The sequence below is a fragment of the Castor canadensis genome, chromosome X (genome assembly GCF_047511655.1).
Source record: "Castor canadensis chromosome X, mCasCan1.hap1v2, whole genome shotgun sequence".
Classification (NCBI taxonomy): Eukaryota; Metazoa; Chordata; class Mammalia; order Rodentia; family Castoridae; genus Castor; species Castor canadensis.
Genome location: NC_133405.1, coordinates 34,265,776 through 34,288,685, shown reverse-complemented (window position 1 = coordinate 34,288,685; position 22,910 = coordinate 34,265,776). Strand labels below are relative to the sequence as shown.

The 22,910-nt window shown below is 39.0% G+C and overlaps 1 protein-coding gene and 1 long non-coding RNA gene across 2 annotated transcripts; one reads left to right on the top strand and one right to left on the bottom strand.

The window, feature by feature from the left end:
• Positions 1-22,789, bottom strand: LOC141419931 (uncharacterized). The gene is made up of 3 exons (XR_012444658.1): positions 19,772-22,789; positions 18,453-18,551; positions 1-137 (listed from the first exon to the last, which is right to left on the bottom strand). It is a non-coding gene; the product is annotated as an uncharacterized lncRNA (long non-coding RNA).
• LOC109698508 (testis-expressed protein 13C-1-like) lies at positions 18,949-19,736 on the top strand. The gene is made up of 2 exons (XM_074063472.1): positions 18,949-19,620; positions 19,704-19,736. Exons 1-2 carry the CDS (start codon positions 19,030-19,032, stop codon positions 19,734-19,736), a joined length of 624 nt encoding a protein of 207 aa, XP_073919573.1. The 5' UTR covers positions 18,949-19,029.
• Positions 22,790-22,910: the final 121 nt, after the last annotated feature.

The following is a 22,910-nucleotide window of genomic DNA, read 5'->3' as shown; positions in this document are numbered from 1 at the left end:
TTTTCTCCTCTTCTCTGTTCTCCATCATGCTGTCTTAGTTCTCAGTTCCACAATCAAGATAGACAACATGGCTGCCAGCGATACCATGCTTACATCCTTAAAGGCTAAAGTCCACTTGAAAATGAAGCTTCTCTTCCCTGAAATTTCAAATGAAAAATAATTGCTTATACTGTCTGTTCAACAAAATTAGAGATAAGGGCAAAATAGTTTCTTCCGGGTATTGAGGGGGTGTAGGGGAGAGGGAGGGGGCGGAGTGGGTGGTAAAGGAGGGGGCAGGTGGGAGAAATGACCCAAGCATTGTATGCACATATGAATAATAAAACAATTAAAAATAAATAAATAAATAAAATAAAAATTGAGTCTCCAATTGGCTTGAATTGCATCCTGTGCTAATACTTGAACCAATTTCTGTGGCCACTGGGAGAAATTTTTCTAATTGCTAGATGTGAGTCACATGCCTAAACACCCTCAAAAGCTGCCTGAATTACAAGTCAGGGATAGGTGATCCTCCTGAGGAAAACTGAGGTGATGTTACCAAGAAGGGTGAATAGCTATGAAGTGGCAGATAGAAGTTCAATACATTTTGTCAGTGTCATGTCAAATCTTACACCTTTATATGGTTAGTTCTGAACTTTTAGACTAATTTTTTCAAGTTTTTACATTAAGATCTCCACAGAATTTCTTTCACCCCAACCTAGCATTTTGTTAACACTTTTTGCTCTGAAAAAAGGGGGGAAATGCAGGGGAAAGAGAGATACAGAAAGACAGAGGACTACCTTGATTTACTCGGCTTTGTCTTTACCGAGGAAAATCTATCGTATTAAAAGTCCAGCTCGTATAAGTTATTTTTTCTGGTAAGAAATGCTACAGCCTTCATAAAAACAGTTAACTTGAATTAGAAAAGTATTTTGACATCCATCAAGAATAAACATGTGGGCTGGGGGTATAGCTCAGTGGTTGAGCACTTGCTTAACATGTGCATGGCTCTGGATTTGATCCTCAGCACCACCAAAAGCAAAATCAAAAATATGTTCTTAAGCTGGGTGCTGGTAATCCTAACTACTCGGGAGGCAGAGATCAGGAGGATTGTCGTTTGAAGCCAGCCCTGGGCAAATAGTTCATGAGACCTTATCTCGAAAATACCCAACACAAAACAGAGCAGGTGGAGTGGCTCAAGTGGTAGAGTACCTGCCCAGCAAGTGTGAGGTCCTGATTTCAAACCCCAATACTGTGAAAAAAAATGTTCACAAGTGATCAACAGAATGATGATGTATCATTTCCCTCCTTTCAATCTTCAAGCTGATGAAAATCCTAAGGAATATACTAAAGGACTTTAGATCTAATGAACGAGTTCATCAAGGTTGCAAGATTAAATATCAGTATACATTTAAAGTCTAACACCATTCTAATAAAAACACTGCTATCTGAAATCTTGCAGGGTACTGGATCAATTTGCATGTGATAGTACACAATGTTGCATTGAACCAAGGGGTTCATTCTACAGGAAGATACAGGAGTGTGCCTATGATGATGTTATCCATATCACGTAACACCACTCAGAAAGCCAACATTTTGACAGTAGTGGAATTTCCTGTTGAAGGGCACCTGAAACACCAACTCAAAGTCAATACTCTGTGAGGATAGGGTTCTGTTCTTTAGAATAGAGTGTATTCATTGAATCAAAGAATTCCACATGGTATATTTCCTCAATTAAAAGAATACATTGGCTCAAAAAGGGAAGAAAAGAAAAGAAAGAAAAAAGAAGAATATATTGGTTCAGAAACAAAGGAGCAGCCAGTCTCTGGTGGCTCATGCCTACTTGGAAGGGTGAGAGTGGAAGGATCATGTTCAAGATGAGCCCAGACCAAAAAAGTTCAGGAGACCCCATCTCAACCAATAGCTGGGTGTGGTAGCATGTGCCTGTCATCCCAAGCTACGTGGGAGGCTGAAATTGGGAGGATCCCAGTTCCAGGCTAGTCTAGGTAAGAATGTTTGTGAAACCCCATTTCAATGGAAAAAAAGCTGGATGTGATGGTACATACCTGTTATCACAGTGATGGCAGGAAGCACAAAATAGAAGGATTGCAGTTCAGGCTGGCTTGGGCAAAAAGTGAACTCAACTCCAAAATAACCAGAGTCAAAAGGATTGGATGCATGATTCAAGTGGTAGAGTGCCTGCCTAGCAAGCACAAAGTGCTGATTTCGAACACCAGTACAGCCCAAAAAAAGGCATAGAAACAGAAATAGTGATATACACCATCACTATCAGTAACACAAGGAGGGACTTTGTGTTTCTCATCCCTGCCATTCTGAACATTCTAGAGCTAGAGTCCTGGCTTGAAGGGAGTTTCCTCTAGTCAATAATATTGCCACTATTGACACTTTGGGCTGAAAAATCATTAGTTGTTACACTTGTCTTATGCATTGTAGGATATTTAGCTGTATCCTTGGCTTCTACCTACTAGATACCAGTATACACTCCTCCCAACTGTGACAAACAAAAATGTCACCACATACTGCCAAATGTTCCCTGGGAGACTAAATTACCCTGATTTGAGAATTACTGCTCTAACCAATGGAGTAAAAAAGGTTCATATGAACTACAATTTGTTGCTGCTTGCTGGGCATTGTGATCTCCTTGTGTCCAGGGACTCAGAGGCAAGAAAAGTCACAGTCTTAACTTGGTCAATTAACTGTGATTGTCATACAATGGGAACAAGGAGGAATTGTTAGGGGGGTCAGTCAGTCTGTGACCATAAGCAGCTGCAAGATTGGCTGGCCAATCTGTCAGAGATTTGACTACTAAGGTGACAACAAGCCACAATGGAATTTATTACTTACACAGTTTATTACTTACATAGATAGCATAAGCAAAATCAGTATAGTGTCAGCACCCCACATTCTTAATCCCACAGGATGACACTAAACCATAGGGGTCAGATGACAGATGACATGACTGGTAGATCATTTTGTTATGGACAAACCAATTCTAGAATACAAGTAAAACTGAAACCGGAGTTACAGCCTGCAGCTGTATACTAAAAGGGCCAAGATGAATAGTCTCATGCCTCACTGGGAACAGGGAGGTACATGAGAACCTGATTCGTGGCATCTTCCCACAACAAAGACAAACTGATGAGAAATAGCTTTGTGATGGCTCCACACAAGACTATTTTCTTGGTGTGTTCTTAAAAGGATCACAGTAGATTCTGCCAAAACCTAGGTCCACTACTTCAGTGTTGCCTACATGCCTAACATCCTACAAGGATGTTAGGTTGTCATGATTGTGCTATTTTTCTGCAGTGTGTGAATATTTCAAGGTGTTATCTTTCCCAGTTATGTATATAAATAGGTAGGTACAGCAATCTTGGGCTGAGAAGAATATGATGATGGAGAATCAGACCCCACAAGTCCTGGATCATACCACTAGCTAGGCCACTAAATCAGCAAATGTGGTTAACTGAAGGTAAGAAGAATTTATAATGGATAGTAGAGATGGATATGATAATTATTAATTGTGAACCTAACTCTAACAGTATTGTTTTTTTTTTATTCATATGTGCATACAAGGCTTGGGTCATTTCTCCCCCTGCCCCCACCCCCTCCCTTACCACCCACTCCACCCCCTCCCTCTCCCCCCCACCCCCTCAATACCCAGCAGAAACTATTTTGCCCTTATTTCTAATTTTGTTGTAGAGAGAGTATAAGCAATAATAGGAAGGAACAAGTTGTTTTTAAATTTTAATTTTTAAATTAGCATACATTGATAGTTTGAGGGGGTTTCATTGTGATAATTCCATAGATGCGTACGGTGTACTTTGAACAAGTTCACCCCTTCCATTGTATCCCTTATCCTCCCTCCCTTATTTTGTGGTGCTGGGAATGAGACTCATGGCCTTATGCATGCTAGGCAAGTGTTCTACCACTGAGCTACATTCTCAGCCCTTAGTACTGCTGTTAATTTATACCATTAGCCTCCCTCTTCTTTTTTCCTGAAAAAGAAAAGCCCTTTGGAGTCCTGTAGAGCTGATCCTTTATTCAGAGAGGAATGAGCCTAAGGGGCACAGATGACATATTGTGGTAGACACAGAGATACAGTACCCAGATCCCCCTTCAAGGAAGAATATGCTACTTAGCTCTGAAGAGAGCAGTTGGCAGACAGGATATACCTGTCAGCTGCAGAGTCCCTTTGCCCAAGTTACATCCTTCCTGGGGAAGCCCACATATAAAAACTGAATGTGCTTGGCATGGGACCACTCTGATTGACAATATTCATTCTAGAGATCTTTGCTGGGCTATGATGCAGGCCTACATCATGTTTTAACTTCTCCATTGGCCCAGTCTTACAGCCCCTTTCCACTGGTGTTGCTCCCTAACAAACATTTTGCATCCTCAATTCCATTTCAGCATCTGTCTCTGGAGAACCCAAACTGCAATACCATCCATGATGTTTGTATCTTATCTTAGTCTGTCCATACTGTTATAACAAAATATCATGAACTGAGTAATTTATAACAAATAGAAATCTGTTTCTTACAGTTATGAAGGCTGGGACATCCATGATCAAAGTGCCAGGATTCAAGATCTGGTGAGGACCTATGGTAGAAAGTGCAAGGACAAAAGGGTCCAGATAGTTTTCTCAAGCCCTTTTATAAAGGCAGAGTCCTCGTGACCTAATCACCTCATAAGACCTCGCATGTTAATACTTTCACATAAGGGCTTAGGTTTCAACATATGAATTTGTGGAGGAAACATATTTAAACTATAGCAGACACAGATTTAGAGAAAACAGCATATCTTAGTATGTCAAAATATACTGTACATGGTCATTTTAGACAAAGTTGCTCATGACACCCCTGTATAATCCTTCTTATACTCCCTTTTTGTAGCTCTGAGAATCAAACCTAGGCCTTATCTTGTGCATGCTAGGCAAATTCTCTACCTCTGAACTACACCCCCAAGACTTGCCCTGATAATCCTTTTAATATTGGTATGAATCTGTAGTGATATTTTCTCTCATTTCTTATATTGATAATTTGTGTCTTTTATCTTTTTTCCTAATGAGTCTGGTTGGTCAACTGCATTGATTTTTTTAAAAAAACAGGGGTCCTGTATATTTTTAAATCTTGACAATTTCTTTTACTTCCAGTGTATAGATTATTTACATATAATGTGATTATTAATGTGTTTAAACTTATCATCTTGTTATTTGTTTTGTTTGTCTCATCTATTCATTGTTCTCCATTTCTTCATTTGCCTTCTAATTGGATTAAGTTGAAAAATGATTCCACTTTATCCCCTTTAACTAACTAACTATGCTGCTTTGTCTGTATTTTTAGACATTGCTTTAGGGTTCATAGTAGATATCTTTAACTTTTTACTGTCTACCTTCAAGGCATATCACTTTACATACATAGTAGGAACTTCTTTGTTTTTCATACTGTTTCAGTGTGTCCCCCAAGGGCTTATATGCAGGAAGTCTCAAGAATGGGTTGTTCTAAAGCAAGTTTGTCTGTCTCTTGCTTCCTGTCTCATCAAGTAATCTCTCCCATGCACTCCCACCATTTTGATATCTTCTGCCATGAGGCCCTCACCAGAGCCAAGCAGATGCCAGCACCCTGCTGCAGAACTATAAGATAAATAAAGCTGTTCTCTTTTCTTTTTCTTTTGTTTCTTTTTGGCATTTCTGGGGTTTGAACTCAGGGTCTTTTTGAGTCAGCAAATCTCTTTTCTTTATAAAGTACCTCACCTTGAGTATTTTGTTATAGCAACATAAAATAGAACAAGACAGAAAATCTAAAACAATATACTTTCATTTTCATCTTTGTGCTATTGTTTTCATATATTTTTCTTCTACATATGTTATAAATATCACACACTGTTATTATGTCTACTTAAACTGATTACTTTTTTGCATCAGAACTTTTATAGATACATAGAATTTCAGAGTATGGATGCATCAAAATTTATTTAACCACTTCCAAATTGTTCATTAAACTTGCTTCCTATTTTTATTTGACATTACAAATGAACATTCTTGTGCAAAAATTTATTTGCATGCTTCTGATTATTTCTTCAGGTTATGTTTTTATTATAATAAAACACAATTTATCATCTTAACTATTTTGAAATAGATGGTTCAGTAGTATACAGTATATTCACACTGTGAGATAGATCTCTAGAACTTTTAAATCTTACTAATCGGAAATCCTATACCCATTATACAATAGCTCTCTCTCACCCACTCCCCCAACCCTGGTAATAACCATTCTGCTTTCAATTTCTATGAATTTGACTATTTTAGATACCTCGTAGAAGTGGAATCATATAGTATTTGCTTCTTTTTTGCAGTACTGGGGCTTAACTCAGGGCCTACACCTTGAGTCACTCCACCAGCCCTTTTTTGTGATGGGTTTTTTCGAGATAGGGTCTCACAAAGTATTTGCCCAGGCTGGCTTCAAACTGCTATCCTGATCTCTGCCTCCTGAGGAGCTAGGATTACAGGTGTGAGCCACCGGCACCTGGCCTAGTATTTGCTTTTTGTGGCTGGCTTATTTCATTTAGGTTAAGGTCCTCAGGGTTCATCCAGGTTGTAGCATGTGATGGTATTTCCTTATTTTTAAGAATGAGCAATATTTCATTGTATGCACATACCATATTTTCTTTATCCATTCACCCATTAATGGATGTCTGGACTGCTTCCTCCTCCTGGCTATTGTGAATAGTACTGCTATGAACACAAGTGTGCAAATATCTCTTAAAGTCCCTGCTTTTAATTCTTTTGGATATATATGCAAAAGTAAAATTGCTGGGTCATGTGGAAGTTATAATTTTAATTTTCAGGAAACTCTACACTATTTTCCATAGTAAGTGTACCACTTTATAGTCCCACCAACAGTGCACAAGGGTTCCAATATCTCTACATCCTCACCATCACTTGCAATTTTCTGTTTTTGTGATAGTAGCCATTCTAGCGAGTGTTAAGTGATACCTCATTGTGTTTTGAATTTTATTTCTCTGATGACCAGTGATGTTGAGCATCTTTTCATATGCTTGCTGGCCACTTGTATATCACCTTTGGAGAAATATCTACTTAAGTCCTTTGCCCACTTCTTTTTTGAGACCAGGTCTCACTGTGTTGTCTAGACGGCCATGAACTCTTGAGCTCAAGCAATGCTCCATCCTCAGACTCTCAAGTACTAGGACTACAGGCACACCACTGTGCCCAGCCTGCTCATTTTTAATTAGGTTGTCTGACTTTTCAGTTATTAAATTGCAGTTATTTATGTATACTGGAGGTTAACTCTGTCAGATATATGATTTGCAAATATTTTCTCCTATTCTGTAGATTGCCTTTTTACTGTCAATTGTGTCATTTGGTACACAAAAATATTTTAAGTTTGGTGTAGTCTTATTTTCCATTTTTACTATTGTTGCTTGTGCTTTTGGTGTCATAACCAAGACATCATTGCCACATCTGATGTCATGAAGATTTTCCTTTATGTTTTCTTCTAGGAGTTCTATAGTTTTAGGTTTTGTGTTTACACCTTTACCATATTTTGAGTTAACTTTTATATATGGTGTAAGAAAAGGATACAGTTTCATTATTTTTCATGGAATATCCAGTTTTCCTAGCAATATTTGTTAAGGGACTATTCTGTCTCTAAGGAGTGGTCTTGAAACCTCTGTCAAAGATCATTAGATCATATACAGGAGGATTTATTTCTGGACTCTCTATTCTATTCCACTGGACTATTCATTTATGTTGGTTCCCCCATTTTGCTTACTGTAGCTCTGTGGTATGTTTTGAAATCAGGAAGTGTACATCCTCCAAATTTTTATTTTGAAAAATGTGCTTTTCAGAATCCTTAAAGATTCCATACAAATTTTAGGATGCAAAAATTATCATTGGTAATTTGGTAGGGAGTGCATTGAACTTGTGTATTGCTTTGGATATGTAACAGTATTATCTCCAGAACTTGAACACAGTATGGCTTTCCATTTGTGTCTTTAATTTCTTTCAAGCAGGCTTTGTAATTTTTAGCATACAAGTCTTTCACCTTGTTGGATAGGTTTATCCCTAAGAATTTTATTCTTTTTGTGCTGTTCTAAATGGAACCATTTTATTAACTTCCTTCTCAGATTGTTCATTTTTAGTGCATAGACAAGCAACTGATTTTTCTTTTATAAGCATATAATAGTTGTACAGGGGGATACACTGTGATTTTTACATAGGTGACAGTCAACTGATTTCTGCATATTGACTTTGTATCCTGCAATTTTGCTGACTTTTCTTATTACTTCTAACAGTTTTTTGTGAAACTTTTAATGTTTTCTTCATTTAAAGTTTTAAACGTTTTCTTGCCTAATTGCTGTGGCTAGGATTACCAATAAAAAGTTGAGTAGAAGTAGTGAAAGCAAGCATCCTTGTCTTGGCCTAATCTTAGAAGAAAAGCTTTCAGTATTTCACTATTGAGTATGATGGTACTTGTGTGCTTTCCATAAGTGACCTTTATCACATTAAGGTAATTTCCTTCTATTTCTAGCTTGTTGGGTTGTTTTATCATGAAAGAGTGTTGAATCTTGTCAAATGCTTTTTCTGCATCTATTAAGATGACCATGTGGATTTAGTCCTTCATTTTGTTAATATGCTTTATTACACTGATTGATTTTGCATGGTGAACTGTCCTTATATCCCCAGAATAAGTCCTACTTGTTGTGGTCAACCTGGGTTACATAGCAAGTTCCAAGCCAGCCTGAGCTACATAGTAAGACCCTGTTTCAAAAAAATCCCACTTGGTTGTGGTGTTAAATCCTTATAATATGGAGTTAGATTTAGTCTGCTAATATTTTGTTAAATTCTTTGTGTCAATATCCATCAGGGATATTGATTGGTCTTTGGTTTTCTTTTGTTATAGTGTCATTTTTTGGCTTTGGTATCAGGGTAATGCTAGGTTCATAGAATGAACTTGAAAGTGTTTCCTCCACTTCAATTTCTTGGAGAAATTTCAGGAAGGTGGGTGTTAATTCTTTAAATGTTTAATAGAATTTGTCAGTGAAATTATCTGGTCCTGGACTTTTTTTATTGGGAGATTTTGATTACTAATTCAATTTCCTTACTCATTATTTGTTCAGATTTTCTATTTTTTTAAGATTCAGTCATGGTAGATGGTATGTTTCTAAGAATTTATTTATTTATTCTAGGTTACTCAATTTGGGGGCATATAATTGTTCATGGTATTCTCTTAGAATTTTTAATTTCATAGCATCACTTGTAGTGTCCCCTTGTTCTGTTCTGACTTCAGTTATTTAAGTCTTTTTTTCATTAATCTAGGAATTTTTTGATTGTTTTGAGATAGGTTCATTCTGGGCTAGTATGTAGCCCAGAATGGCCTCAAACTCATGATCCTCCCTCCTCCAGCCTCCTGAGTGTTAGGATTATAGATATGTGCAACATGCCCAACTTTGTGTTTTTTTAGGAGTACTTGCAGGGTTTAATGAAAGCTTTTAAGTATATAATTAATATAACCCTATGATATTCTCCTTTAGTTAATTTTTATTATGAGTTACATTCATAGATTTATTTATATAAACCACAACAGACTTGTTTATATTGAACCATTCTTATATTCCCTGAATACATCCAACATGGTAATAATTGATTATCTCTTCAACATTGTACCAGTTCAGAATTCTTTGGGCTAAAAGTAACAGACAGCCTAGCTGAAAATATCCTCCAATCATAAAGACATTGAATTATTCAGCACTACTAGAACTCTGGAGCAGGCTTCAAGGCAATTTTAGATGTTGAATAACATCATCAAGGACCCAACCTCTCTCATTTTCCCATACTATTATCAGAAGTAGGTTATAATAAGAATCTGATCACATTTTCAGTGTTTGACTTCTGAGAGCTTTTATGCCTCATCCAATCCCCTTCTCCTGTGCTTTACATCTTGGCAAGCTCATCGGAAAACCTTGGTTCTCCTTCTTTTGTCACTAGCCACAGATACAAACCATGCAGGCTCCACCCCCACATAAAAACCTTCACCTCAGCCTTCCCCCTAACCACCATAAAAATCCCAATTTAGTTTCCCTTCCTTGCTCTTTCAAGCCATTCTAGCTCATCTTGGGATGCCTGCACTGGTTGCCCCAGAAAGCCTCACTGTGTAAGTTATAAACCTTTCACATCCTTTTGATGTGTGTGTAGCATCATCAGTCTTGACATCAAAGCCACATTTTGAGTAGGAAGCCATTCTACTTCTGTAGGGTGTCTATAATTAGTACTGTGAGAAGGATGCTGAGAAAATGGCCACTACAACAGATGTCTTTCTTCTCATGCTTTGACTTGCTAACTGACTCTGTCGCCTGATGGTTAGCATGCACTTTGAGCTGCTACCTGATGACTAGCTTGCACTTTGATTTGTGCTGCTTTGTGATGTATTTGCTGAGTTCTGCTGAGCCTCTGTTAGACATTTAACTGACCTAAGTCAGAAGTTTTAGTCGTTAATTATTAATAAGATCAGGAGTATGCGATTGGGGCCCTCCATAAAGTGACCTTGAGTTGTGTGTCTTGGCCCAGACCTGTCTGTGTGTCTTAGAATGAATCATATGTCTAGATTCCATCATAAACAGTGACTGATGCTAGGTTCAGTGGAAAAGATATTACCCTGAGACTGGTTATATGTATCAAGAAAGCAATGAATACCATTCCATCGAGTGCTCATGGGAAAGAATATATATGCCCTGTGAAACTGCCCATTGGATGAGTGCTTTGTGGGCAGAAATGCAGTTACTATTTGAAAAAGAGTTACTATTTGAATATTTTAATTACTGAAGCCATACTCCTAAAAGCAGACAACTCACTAGGACCCTAAAAGTGTCTTTTTTGCTATAGTTTCCAATGCCAATCCACAAGAAAGATTCTAACCCTCAAAGTTATAGGGAAAACTCGCCCAAAGCACCTCTGTGCCACAGGAAAAGGGTAAATTCAAACCTGAGGTCCTTAAGCAATATAAAGTAATGATTGCCACGGGGTAGGCTCTAACACTGATGATACCATTTTGAAGCTCTCTGGAGAAAGAAATTTACAAACATATGAAGGGTAGAAAGAACAAAAAAGAAAAGAACAGACAGAAAGAAAGTCATGTAGGCAAAGCAATAAAGAAGAAAGGGAGGGAAGAATCTGGATATAGGGGAGGAAAGCATACCAAAACAGAGGCCCACAGTTTGACTCAATTGAAAACCCAAATTTAATTAAAGAATTCATAAAGCACAAAGATTAACATGTGCTGAATTGCTTTTGCACTTCTTTAACATAGCCTCTGAATTAACTTTAATATATGCTGAAATGCATCAATTGGCAAATCTTAGTGGCCCTAATCAATACTTAGGTTAAATATACAGTAATCCTGGGAGTCCTTCTACATTTGAATAACACATACCCTATAATCTTAGTGAAGCCACTGAACACAAACTAGAAAACAGTTATGTCACATTTTAACTGTTAAAATAATTGCTTTGTGAGGATAGGTAAGACACCTAAAAAATTAGCTAGCATTTGTTGCCCTTAACCCAGAGAAACTAAAGCAGATACCTTAAAGCAACTGAGGCCAAGAGGAAAAGGGGAACAGGTACTAGAGAAAAGGTGAGATCAAAAAGAATTAACCTAGAAGGTAACACCCACGCACAGGAAATCAATGTGAGTCAATGCCCTGTATAGCTATCCTTATCTCAATCAGCAAAAACCCTTGTTCCTTCCTATTATTGCTTATACTCTCTCTACAACAAAATTAGAAATAAGGACAAAATAGTTTCTGCTGGGTATTGAGGGGGGGGAGAGGGAGGGGGCGGAGTGGGTGGTAAGGGGGGGGTGGGGGCAAGCCTTGTATGCACATGTGAATAATAAAAGAAAAATGAAAAAAAAAATTTGCTTTGCCTAAATTCCCTATGATTGTAGCAACAACTGTCCTAAAATATCCGATAGTGGACACAGATGCCCTGCCTCAATTAGTAATCAATTAAAATTCAGTCCTCGGCACTTACAAATTGGCTTTAGAAAATGGGACCATACAGACCTTTGCTTCTCTCCCCCTCATTAAAATAATTAATAAGATCCTATGTAAATTAAAAAAGGGCCTTCAAGGATTGAAATCCATTAAGATCTATTTAGAAAAGGGATAACAGTTATCATTGTACTTCTATTTAACATTCCAATCTGACCTATTCTTAAAGTTAGAGAGAATGAATGGTACCTTACAGTAGACTACTGCCGTTTCAGTACTGTAGCCCCATCCACTAAGGTTGTGTATACAAAAATAATTGAAATTAGTTACTCTATCCAATCGGCAACTGACTGAATATAATATATTTGAATAATAATATGCTTATTTCAATACTTTCTCAGCTAGAATTTGACTTCACATCCTAAGGGACATGATAACATCTTTACCCAGCTATCCATTGGATACCTCAGCACCCATGCCATTACCCAGTGTCATTGCAGACACAATTGTAATTGCATCTAACTTTCTCCAGGGGCACAGATATGAAATTATATTCATGACATCCTCTGAGGACATTCATTTGACATACTCATTTTAGGATATACAAAGTAGCTCAAAAGAGTGAATGAGCCCAACAAATCTGTAAGTTCTTGAAGATTATTTGGCAAGTCAAGTGTTGCTTAGTTGACACTATCAAGAAATAGCTTATTGATACTTTCAGCCCCTATGTCATAACATAAAAGATGTTATGACAAGCCCAATATCTTTTAGGCCTTTGGGGTTTAGGAGGCAACATAGTCCTCCTTTACAAATTTCATTTAAACCCACTTACACAAGTATTTACATATGGGCCCTCCTACAGCAAAAGGCTCTAGATTCTGCCCAAATTATAATTCAGCAGCCCTCCTTTTAGTGCTCTTCCACCAGATTCCTTACATAATAGAAGCATTAGTCATCTCTCATGCTTCCTGTTGTCTTTGGATCACTTACAATGACTGTAATTTGCTTATAGGCTTTTGATGCAAAAAAAAAAGACAAAAAAATCCTGCCTTCCTCAACCCTGTGCCATGTCATTAGAGCAGTAACTATTGGCTGTATACAAAATTTCTCCAGAGGTCCCACATGCCTTGAATCCATCACTCTCCATACCCAGATGCTCACTATACATTGGGTCATAGAAACATCACCCCACAAGCTTGCCATAGCCATCACACTTCCAAACCTAGGCCCTGTGGCACATCTCACATGCAGGAGGGGTGGCCTCCACAATCCTCAGTTCCTTGACAGACATCATGGTGTTGTGGTTTGGATATGGTTTGTCCCTCAAAGGTTCCCAACCAATTTAATGGTATTGAGAAAGGGTGGAACCTTTAAGAGGAGAGCACATAGAATAAAAAGAGGGGTCTGAGGACAAAACTGGGGGATTTCCCCCCACACACCTAGTGGATTCCAATACTAGACAACCCAAAAAGAAGCATCTCCAATTCTTTGTCTTTTTTTTGCTTTTTTTTTTAAAAAAATCTTTTATTTCTTTTTGCTATTATTTTTTCTATTATTCTTATTTTTTAAATCTTTTGTTTTTATTTTTTATTCCTTTTCTTTTATGCAATTTTATTTACATATTTTTCTTTATTTTGTAATTGGATTTTTATCCCTTGCTCTTTTCTTATTCCATGTATTATTTTCCTTTTCTTTTCTTTAACCTTGCTTCATTTTTCTTCTTTCCCTTTCCCTGCCTCCTGTTTATTTCATTCTATTTTTATGTTTACCTTTATTAATTTTAACTTCATAGTTACATATGGAGACTGAACAATGCACTGTTGAATAATCAGTAAGTCATTGAAAAAATAAGGGAGAAAATTAAAAATTCCTAAAATCAAATGAAAATAAAAACACAGCTTACAAAAAAACCTTTGGGACACAACAAAACAGCAGTAAGAAGAAAGTTCATAGCTATGAGTACCAGCTGTGAATACCTACATTAAGAGATCAGGGGGCTCTCAAATAAATAACCTAATGATGCACCTCAAGCTCTTAGAAAAACAAGAACAAACCAAACCCAAAAGCAGTAGACAGAAAGAAAAAAATAAAGAACAGGGCAAGGGCTGGAAGTGTGGTTCAAATGGTAAAGCTCCTGCCTAGCAAGCTCAAGACCCTGAGTTCAAACCCATGTACTGCAAAATAAAGAAAGAAAGAAAATAAAAAAGGATCAGGATCAGGGCAAAAATGAACAAAACGGAGACTTAAAGAATAATACAGAGAATCAATGAAACAATTGGTTCTTTGAAAAGATAAACAAGATTGACCAACCCTTACCCAAACTAACCAAAAGGAAGAAAAGACCCAGATAAGTACAATTAGAGATGAAAAAGGCTATAGATACAACTGAAATCCAAAGGATAATTAGGGAATATTTTGGAAACTGATAATCCCATTAATTGGAAACACTGGAATAATGGTTAAATTTCTAGACACATATGACCTACCAAAACTGAACCAAGAGGATATAGAATACCTAATCAATAACAGCTAGTGAAACTGAAGCAGTAATAAAAATTCTCCCATTAAAGAAAAGCCTTGGACCAGACAGATGCATTGCTGAATTCTACCAGATCATTAAAGAAGAACTAACACCATGCTCCTTGGATGATTCCATGAAATAGAAAAGGAAGGAATGCTTCCAAGCTCATTCTATAAGATCATTATTACCCTGACACCAAAACTGGATAAGGACACAGTCAAAAAAGAAAACTATAGATAAAATGTCTTGATGAACATAAAAAATCCTAAACAAAATACTCATAAACTGAATTTGACAACATATTAAAAAGACCATACACCATGAGCAAGTTGGTTTCATTCCAAGAATGCAAGGATGGTTCAACATATTCAAATCAATAAACATAGTACAGAAAATAAATAGAATTCAGGAACAAAAATCACAGTCATCTCAATAGATACAGAAAATAATCCTGACAAAATTCAACATCCTGTCATGATAAAAGCTCTGAAGAAACCAGGAGTAGAAGGATCAAATCTCAAACATAATGAAGGTTATATGTAATACCCCTGTAACCAACATTATACTGATGAGGAAAAACTGAAATAGTTTCCTCTAACATCAGGAGTGAGACAAGGATTTCCACTCTCTCCACTCTTATTCAAAATATTCCTTGAATTCTTAGTCAGTGATAAGGCAAGAACAAGAAATAAATGAGGTAAGAATAGAAAAGTAAGTTGGCAAATTATTCCTATTTGCAGATGGCATAGCCCTAAAGCTAAAAGAACCCTAAAGACTCCCCCAGAAATCTTAAATTTGATAAACACTTTCAGCAAAGTAGCAGAATACAAAAAACCAGCAGCTTTTCTATACACCAATAATGAGCATGCTGAGAAAGAAACCAGTAAAACAATCCAATTAACAATAGCCTCAAAAAGAAGTAACCACAAATAAGCCTAAGCAAAGAAATGAAAGACAATGAAAACTATAAAGCATATGAAAGAAAGAAATTGAAGAGGACACTAAAAGATGGAAAGGCCTCTCATGTTCATGGAATGAGAGAATGAATATTGTGAAAATGGCTACATTACCAAAAGGAATAAAAAAATTCACCTTCAAAATTCCAATAACATTCTTTACAAAACTAGAAAACAAATCCTAAAATTCATATAGAAGCACAAAAGACTGAGTAACCACAGAAATTCTCAGTAAAAAGAGCAGTGTTGAAGGTATCACAATAGCCAATTTCAAATTACACCACAGAGCCATAGTAACAAAAACAGCATGGAACTGGCACAAAAAGCCAGACATATAGACCAACGGAATAGAATAGAGAACCCAAAAATGAATGCATGCAGTTACAGCCATCTGATTGTCAACAAAGGTGCCACAGACATATGTTGAAGAAAAATCAGCCTCTTTTAACAAATGGTGCTGGGAAAATTGGATAGCTGTATGTAGAAGATTGAAACTAGATACATATATTAAGGAAAAAACAACCTAGATCCCTGTACAAAAATCAATTCAGAATGGATCAAAGATCTTAAATTCTGAAACTTTGAAACTGCTAGAGGAAAACACTTCAAGATAACTTCCATTATCACAGGAAATAATACTGAGAATTTACAAATGGGATTGTGTTAAATTAAAAATCTTTTGGGGCTGGAAGAGTGGTTCAAGTGGTAGAGCGCTGCCTACCAAATATGAGGCCCTGAGTTCAAACCACAGTACCACCAAAAAGAAAAAGCTTTATAAAAAGGGAGAAAATCTTTATAAGCTATTTATCTGACAGGGGGTTAATATCCAGAATGTATAAAGAACTGAAAAAAACACTATTGCTGGGTGTGGTAGTCACACCTGTAATCCTAGCACTTAGGAGGCTGAAGCAGAAGGATTGACAGTTTGAGGTCAGCCTGGGCTACACAGAGAGTTGCAGATCCGCATGAGCTATATGTTTTTTTAATCTTTTTTAAAATGTTTTATTATTCATATGTGCATACAATGTTTGGGTCATTTCTCCCCGCTGCCCTCACCCCCTCCCTTACCACCCACTCTGCCCCCCTCCCCCCACCCCCTCAATACCCAGCAGAAACTATTTTGCCCTTATCTCTAATTTTGTTGTAGAGAGAGTATAAGCAATAATAGGAAGGAACAAGGGTTTTTGCTAGTTGAGATGAGGATAGCTATACAGGGAGTTGACTCACATTAATTTCCTGTGCATGTGTGTTACCTTCTAGGTTAATTCTTTTTGATCTAACCTTTTCCACATGAGCTATATGTTGAGACCCGGTCTCAAAGCTAATTGAACAAAGAAAAATTAAACACTAAAAGAACAAATAATCCAACCAATAAGTGAGCAAATGAGCACACAGCTCTCAAAAGAAGTACAAATGGCCAATAAATACATAAAAAGTATTCGTCATCTTTAGCCAAGAGTGAACTGCAAATCAAAATGACATTGGGAGCCCATTTCACCCCAGTCAGAATGGCTATCACCAACAGAACAAAAAAGAATTATTGGCAAGGATGTTGGTGAAAAGAACTCCAATACAAGGACGTGGGAATGTAAATTAGCCCAGCCACTGTGGAAATCAATATAGAGTTTCTTCAAAAAATTAAAAATAGAATTACCATATGATTCATCTATCTACACTATTCCTGGATATATACTTGAAGGAGTCAAAATCAGCATACAGTAGAGATACCTCCATATCCATATTTATAGTGACACTATTCACAATAGCCAAGTTGCAGAATCAGCCTAGGTGCCCGTGAAGAGAATGAATACAGAAAATGTTGTATATGTACACAATGGAGTTTTATTCAGCTATAACAAAAAACAAAATTATGTAGTTTGCAGGAAAATGGATGGAATTGAAGATTACCATGTTAAGCAAAGTGAGCCAGACACAGAAAGACAAATATTGCATGTTTTCTTTCATATGTGGACTCTAGATTTAAAAGAAAGATTTGAACACAGATGGAAGACTATTTGGGAAGAGGAAGGGAATGAGGAGGTGGGGTGAGGGAGGATGAGAGAATAATGAGGAGGGCATAAGATCAAAGTACCCTATACACATATATGAAAATGTCATGATGAAACTCATTATTTTGTACAATTAGTCAATGCTAATGTTAAAAAGTGAAAAAGAGAAGCCAAAGCAGGATAGAATGTCAGGGAGGTAATGTTCAACAGAACCATACCCTACTGAAAGATCATGTGAGAACTAACTTTCAAAGTATCCACTAGATTTTGTACTGAGGCAGAGACTGGTGGCAACCTTTAGAATTTTCACTAATGTTTTGGGGATTACAAAACACAGCAGATTGACACAGCACGGTGAAGCGGGTGTGGTACAAACTATTGTGTAATGAGAAGACGGAAAGGGTGGTGTGAAAAGGGTAAGACATAGGATAGAGGGAGGCAATGATATTAAGCATAGAAAGAACTTGAACAGATATACTGTATGGGAAAAATACATAGCCAGTAGTGCAGGAGATGGGGGAGGTGCAGGAAAGATGGGCAATAGATGTATTAAAATTCCTGAGGAGAGCAGGGAGTAATGGTACACACCTCTAATCTCAGTATTGGAGAGGTTGAGGCAGGAGGATTGAGAGTTTGAGGCCAACCTGGCCTACATAGAGCTCTAGGCCAGTCTGAGCCACATACTGAGACCCTGTCTCAAGTAAAGAAAGAAAGAAAGAAAGAAAATCCCCAAGGAAATGGAATAGTAGGTTACTGACATCTAGAGCATGGGGAGAGAGAGAAAGCTGAAAGACTTCATACCTCCATTATTTGGTTTTCCTATTGAATAGGACTCCGAGGTCATGTGCTTAAGATGAGGAAGGCACTGTGTAGAGAAAATCTTATGAGACTGTACAGATATAAAAAAATGAGAGTTATGGGAAGGGGAGCAAAGCCAAAAAGAGCCACAACATGCGCCCACCTCTTGATTAGAAAGTCATGTGACAGCTCGGCATGATGGTGCACTTCTGTAATCCCAGCACTCCAAAGTCAGGGGCAGGATGATGAGTTCCAGGCCAGCCTGGGAACATGAGTTGTAGGTCAGTTTGCAATACGTATTTGTGAGAACCTGTCTCAAAACACCAGGAAAAAAAATGAAAAAGAAAAACGAAATTCATTTCATGTGTCTGGGTGTGGTCCAAATAATCTGGACCTGAGTCCTCTCTGGACTCATCGTAGTCCTCAGGACAGTCGTCAGGCAAGGGCCTGTCATGTTTGAGCAGCAGCCCAGTTTGCGACAAACCTGTGGAGGAATTTTAGTCCCAGCAGGCCAAGCGGCAAGACTCAAAGCCCACATCTGTGACGTGTAAATCCGTTGCCGTGGTAAGAATTGGTGCGTGAGGGAACAGATTTTGTGAGGAGGAGAAAGGGAGGATAGAGGCCAAGGAAGAGGCTAGGGTTGGCCAAGGACTGAGTAAGGAGGCGAGGGGTGGGCCAGTTGGCAACCCACCGCTTGTAACAGTAGTGAAGGCAGCTCGGCTGACTAGGCCGCGGCGGCCATGGCTGTAGATTTTGGGGACCCCAGGAGTGGTTTCCGCCACAGCGAGGTGGTTGTGTTCATCAACGAAGAGGTGCTCAGTAATGGCGGTGGGCCTGACTTCTACCTGACCTTCCGCTCCCGGTCGTGGAACGAGATCGAAGATGGCCTGAAATCTGTCGTGTCCGACTCGCAGGTACCCCGCACCATCAAGCGGGCCTGCGCCTGGAGCGCGCTGGCCCTGGGTGTGCGAGTGGCCGCGAGGCAGCGCGAGCGGCAGGCCCGCCGGGTTCGGCATCTGCAGGAGCAGGTGGAACAGCGCGAGGAGGCCACCTGGGCTCTGGCCTCTGAGCTGGAGCGCGTCCGTGAGGAGCGTGAGCAAGTGGTTTTGCAGTTGCGTAGAGCGAGAGACAGCCTGCAGCAAACGCTACGGGAGCAAGAGGAGCTCCGCGGCAGGCTGCTCCAGTTCGAGCTGTCCCAGCAAGTGGTTTCTGGGTCGCAAGATGAACAACCCAAGACTGAGGCATGGTCGCTGAATGCACAGAGTGCAGCGTCCCGGAAGGAGGAGGCCCAGAAGGCATCCCTAACAGGTGTGGCAAGTCCCTGGGTCCCGGTCGGTCGTTCAACCCCCTCTGCCAATGCCATTCTCCAGTCTTTCCCAATAGCATTCCCATACTCACCCCCTCCCCCACACAGAATAACCTCAGAAGGGGCAGCAGAAGCTTCTGATCCACCCCAGATATCTACGAGGGGCATCTGCTCACCTGGTCTGCAGTCGACAGCAGTGCAATCTGGGACACATAGCATAGTGGTGGGATCACACCCAAGGTCAGGGAGGAAGTCCAGTGAGGCCTTAAAGGATGGCCCCAGTGATTGACAGCAGAAACAACAACAACAAAAAGCCAGGAAAACCAGGCTCCCGAGGCTCATCCCTGTAATCCCAGCTATGGAGGAAGAAGAGATTAGGAGAATCTTGGTTGGAAGCCAGCCACGGCAAATAGTTTTCTATCTTGAAAAAACCCCATCACAAAAAATGTTTGGTGGAGTGCTTCAAGTGGCTCAAGGGATAAGAACTCCTGCCTAGCAAGCGTGAGGCTCTGAGTTCAAAACCCCGGTACCGCCAAAAAAAAGCCAGAGTCTTGTGATCCCACACTTCAGAAACTTCTCTGAGCTTAGTGGGAACTAAAAAAGCCTAAGGAAACAATAGCCTCAGAGACAGATGGCCAGGCTACCAAAAGATAAACACTTTGAATCCCAGAAAGGAGAAACTTGCCCTAGTCCTCAGGAGAAGGAATTGAGACTGGCCAAGATGTAAAGTGTGATTTATTTTTCTTGACACTTGATGTTCTATAAATGCAAGAAAATCTAGATAGCAGGTAATATGGGAAGCCTTGACCCAAAACAAGTTCTTCAATGAATCCAGGGAGGTAGAAAAACAGGGAAGCTATGTTCCAAAGAGAAATCAATTTCTTGAAGCCTCTTTCTAATTAAAAAAACCTTTTATTTACATCATAGAATATTTTGAAACTCATCAAACAAAAATTATTATCCCACCATCAAACAATAATCATTTTTTTGTTTGCACCTTACTAGGGATCAAGTCCAGGACCTTGTGCATGCTAGGCAAGCACTCTTCCGCTGAGCTATAGCCTGCACTAACCATTCTAAAACATTAATATACCCATTTCCACATATGGGTTTCTTTCTCCAGTTTCATATTATACATGTGTGTATATAATTTGTATTGTTTTCAAGAAAGATGAGATTCTATTGAATATATCAATCTTTTCCTTTTTTTTTCTTTGGCAGCACTTGGGTTTGAACTTAGGGCCTTGTGCTTGTTAGGCTGGCACTCTACAACTTGAGCCACTCCACTAGCCCAAGAATATGTCAATCTTTAAAAGGAAATTTTCTCTAATTGCATTTATGCTCACAGCTAGATTCTGGATGGCTGCTATCTATTGGTAAACACACTGGTGGAGCTGATGTTTTTAACATTCTCTTTTCTCCTTTCTGCATTATCCTCAATTTCTTTCTTCCGTAATACCAGGTCTTCAGCTGGGAATAGCTGTCATTTTATTTTTTGGCAGTACTGGGGTTTGAACTCAGGGCCTCATGCTTATTAGGCAGTTTCTCTACCACTTGAGCCATGCCCCTGGCCTAGTTATGCTTTTAGAACATAGGATACATTATGTTGTAGGTACAATGCTTTTTCCTTGAGAATGCTATTATAATATAAGCCATAGCAATGTTCATATTTGTTTCTTGATTTGTTTTTATAACATTCATAGAATCTATTCTTTGTGTCTCTAAGGTCCAGGAACTTTGCAGGAAGCTGAAGAAGTTCCAGCTCCCAGTGTGTGAATCCTCGTGAAATGCCCTTCTGGCTCTCAGCAGCTTTCACCTCAGTAAGACCTCAACTGGCTGTAGCTACAAAGAATGTGAAAGAATCAAGGAGGAGATGTTTGGGCACATATTTTGGAACAAGGGAGAGCATACAGATTTTATTAGAATTTAATCTTTCTGTTAGAAAAAAGGGATTAACATCACAGAGTTCAAAGGGGTTGGGAGGATAGTGTTAAAAATTTTACAGATTTTAACAAGTTTGTTGAATTTCATTCATTAGTTCATTGAATAGACTGGTGGCCTACTATGTGTTAGAAACTACATTATTGTCTGGTACACACATAACCCAGTTGGGTGAGGTTGGTTAAATGATTGGGGAGATTCTAATTTGAGATACCAATTTCAGAGCCTATTTGAGATAATTTGATATATGCCTTGCATATAGTATGACCTTAGGTAAAACTAATTGAAATAACATCCAGATCTGTTTTGTAGTTCTGGGGTAACATGAAAGAGATTTTCATGAAAGGTCTTGAGTGACCAAACTGTTCCTTTCCTTGGTCCCAAGTGAAGCAAATGAGCAGTGGCAAAGACCAAAAAGTGGCTTCATGAAAGTACAGACAGAGTTTTTCTGATCCTCTTTTGATCTCCTCTCTTGAGAGTTACAGCTGTCTTCCTGGCTGCGCACCAACCTGCCTGAAAGACCACTGGGTTGTCTTCAAGAAAGATAGTGCTTGAGAGAATGTTGGCTATACACTCCTGTCCTCAGCCTCAGGCTGTCCCCATCACAAACCCCTTCAGTCAGCAGTGGGTAAAGAACAAAATGGATTCCAAGGACAGACATCAGGGCTACTAGGCCCTGATGGATGGTACGTTTGTTTGGAAGACTAATTAAATTAAAAGTAGAACTAGTTAGGGGCCAGCACTCTTGGGAATTTCCCTGGGCCCCTTCTCTTCCACTAGGTTTGTTACCTGTAGGCTCTCTGTTCCCCCACGGCAGCTGCTACAAGACAAGGAGGTGCTAGGATGGGGCTAGGGATGGGAGGTTAGATTTGCCTCCAGTGTGAACTAAGGGTGTCTTTGAGTTCCTGTGAGATCATTCTCTGCTCACCAAGATACGCTTTTGTCAGGGTTTTTCTGATGCTAATATTAATAAAGAGTTGAACTTGCCTCATGTGTGTTTTGTGTATTGTGTATCTTGAGGTAGATTTGCACAGAAGTGGCAGCTCAAATCCTCATCTTCCCTTCATCCCACTGAGGTGAAGGAAAGTTCAATTTAGTTCCATCCTCTTCCCACAAGTTACTCAAGAATTGGAGGCACCTCTGTGGGGCCTTCAATCATCATGAATTTCCCTGCTACCCTCACTATCCAAGTCCATACAATCCTTTGAAGGTAGGTATGGCTGCTGTTCCAGTACAGGTGGGGCATGAGGGTGGGAGGGTGGGGGAGGAGTAGGAAGGAGGGGCAGAGAGGTGGAAAGGTGGGGTGGATGTTTCTACTCAGGATGGAGTCCTGATGTCTGGGGTCCAGCCTCCCTCTGTGTACCAAGAAGCCAT

Excerpts from the sequence above, each read along its gene's own strand:
- LOC109698508 (XM_074063472.1), top strand. The coding sequence starts at position 19,030 with ATGGCTGTAGATTTTGGGGACCCCAGGAGTGGTTTCCGCCACAGCGAG. Across the intron at positions 19,621-19,703 it reads TGGCAAGTCCCTGGGTCCCG|AATAACCTCAGAAGGGGCAG; the intron begins GTCGGTCGTTCA and ends TCCCCCACACAG.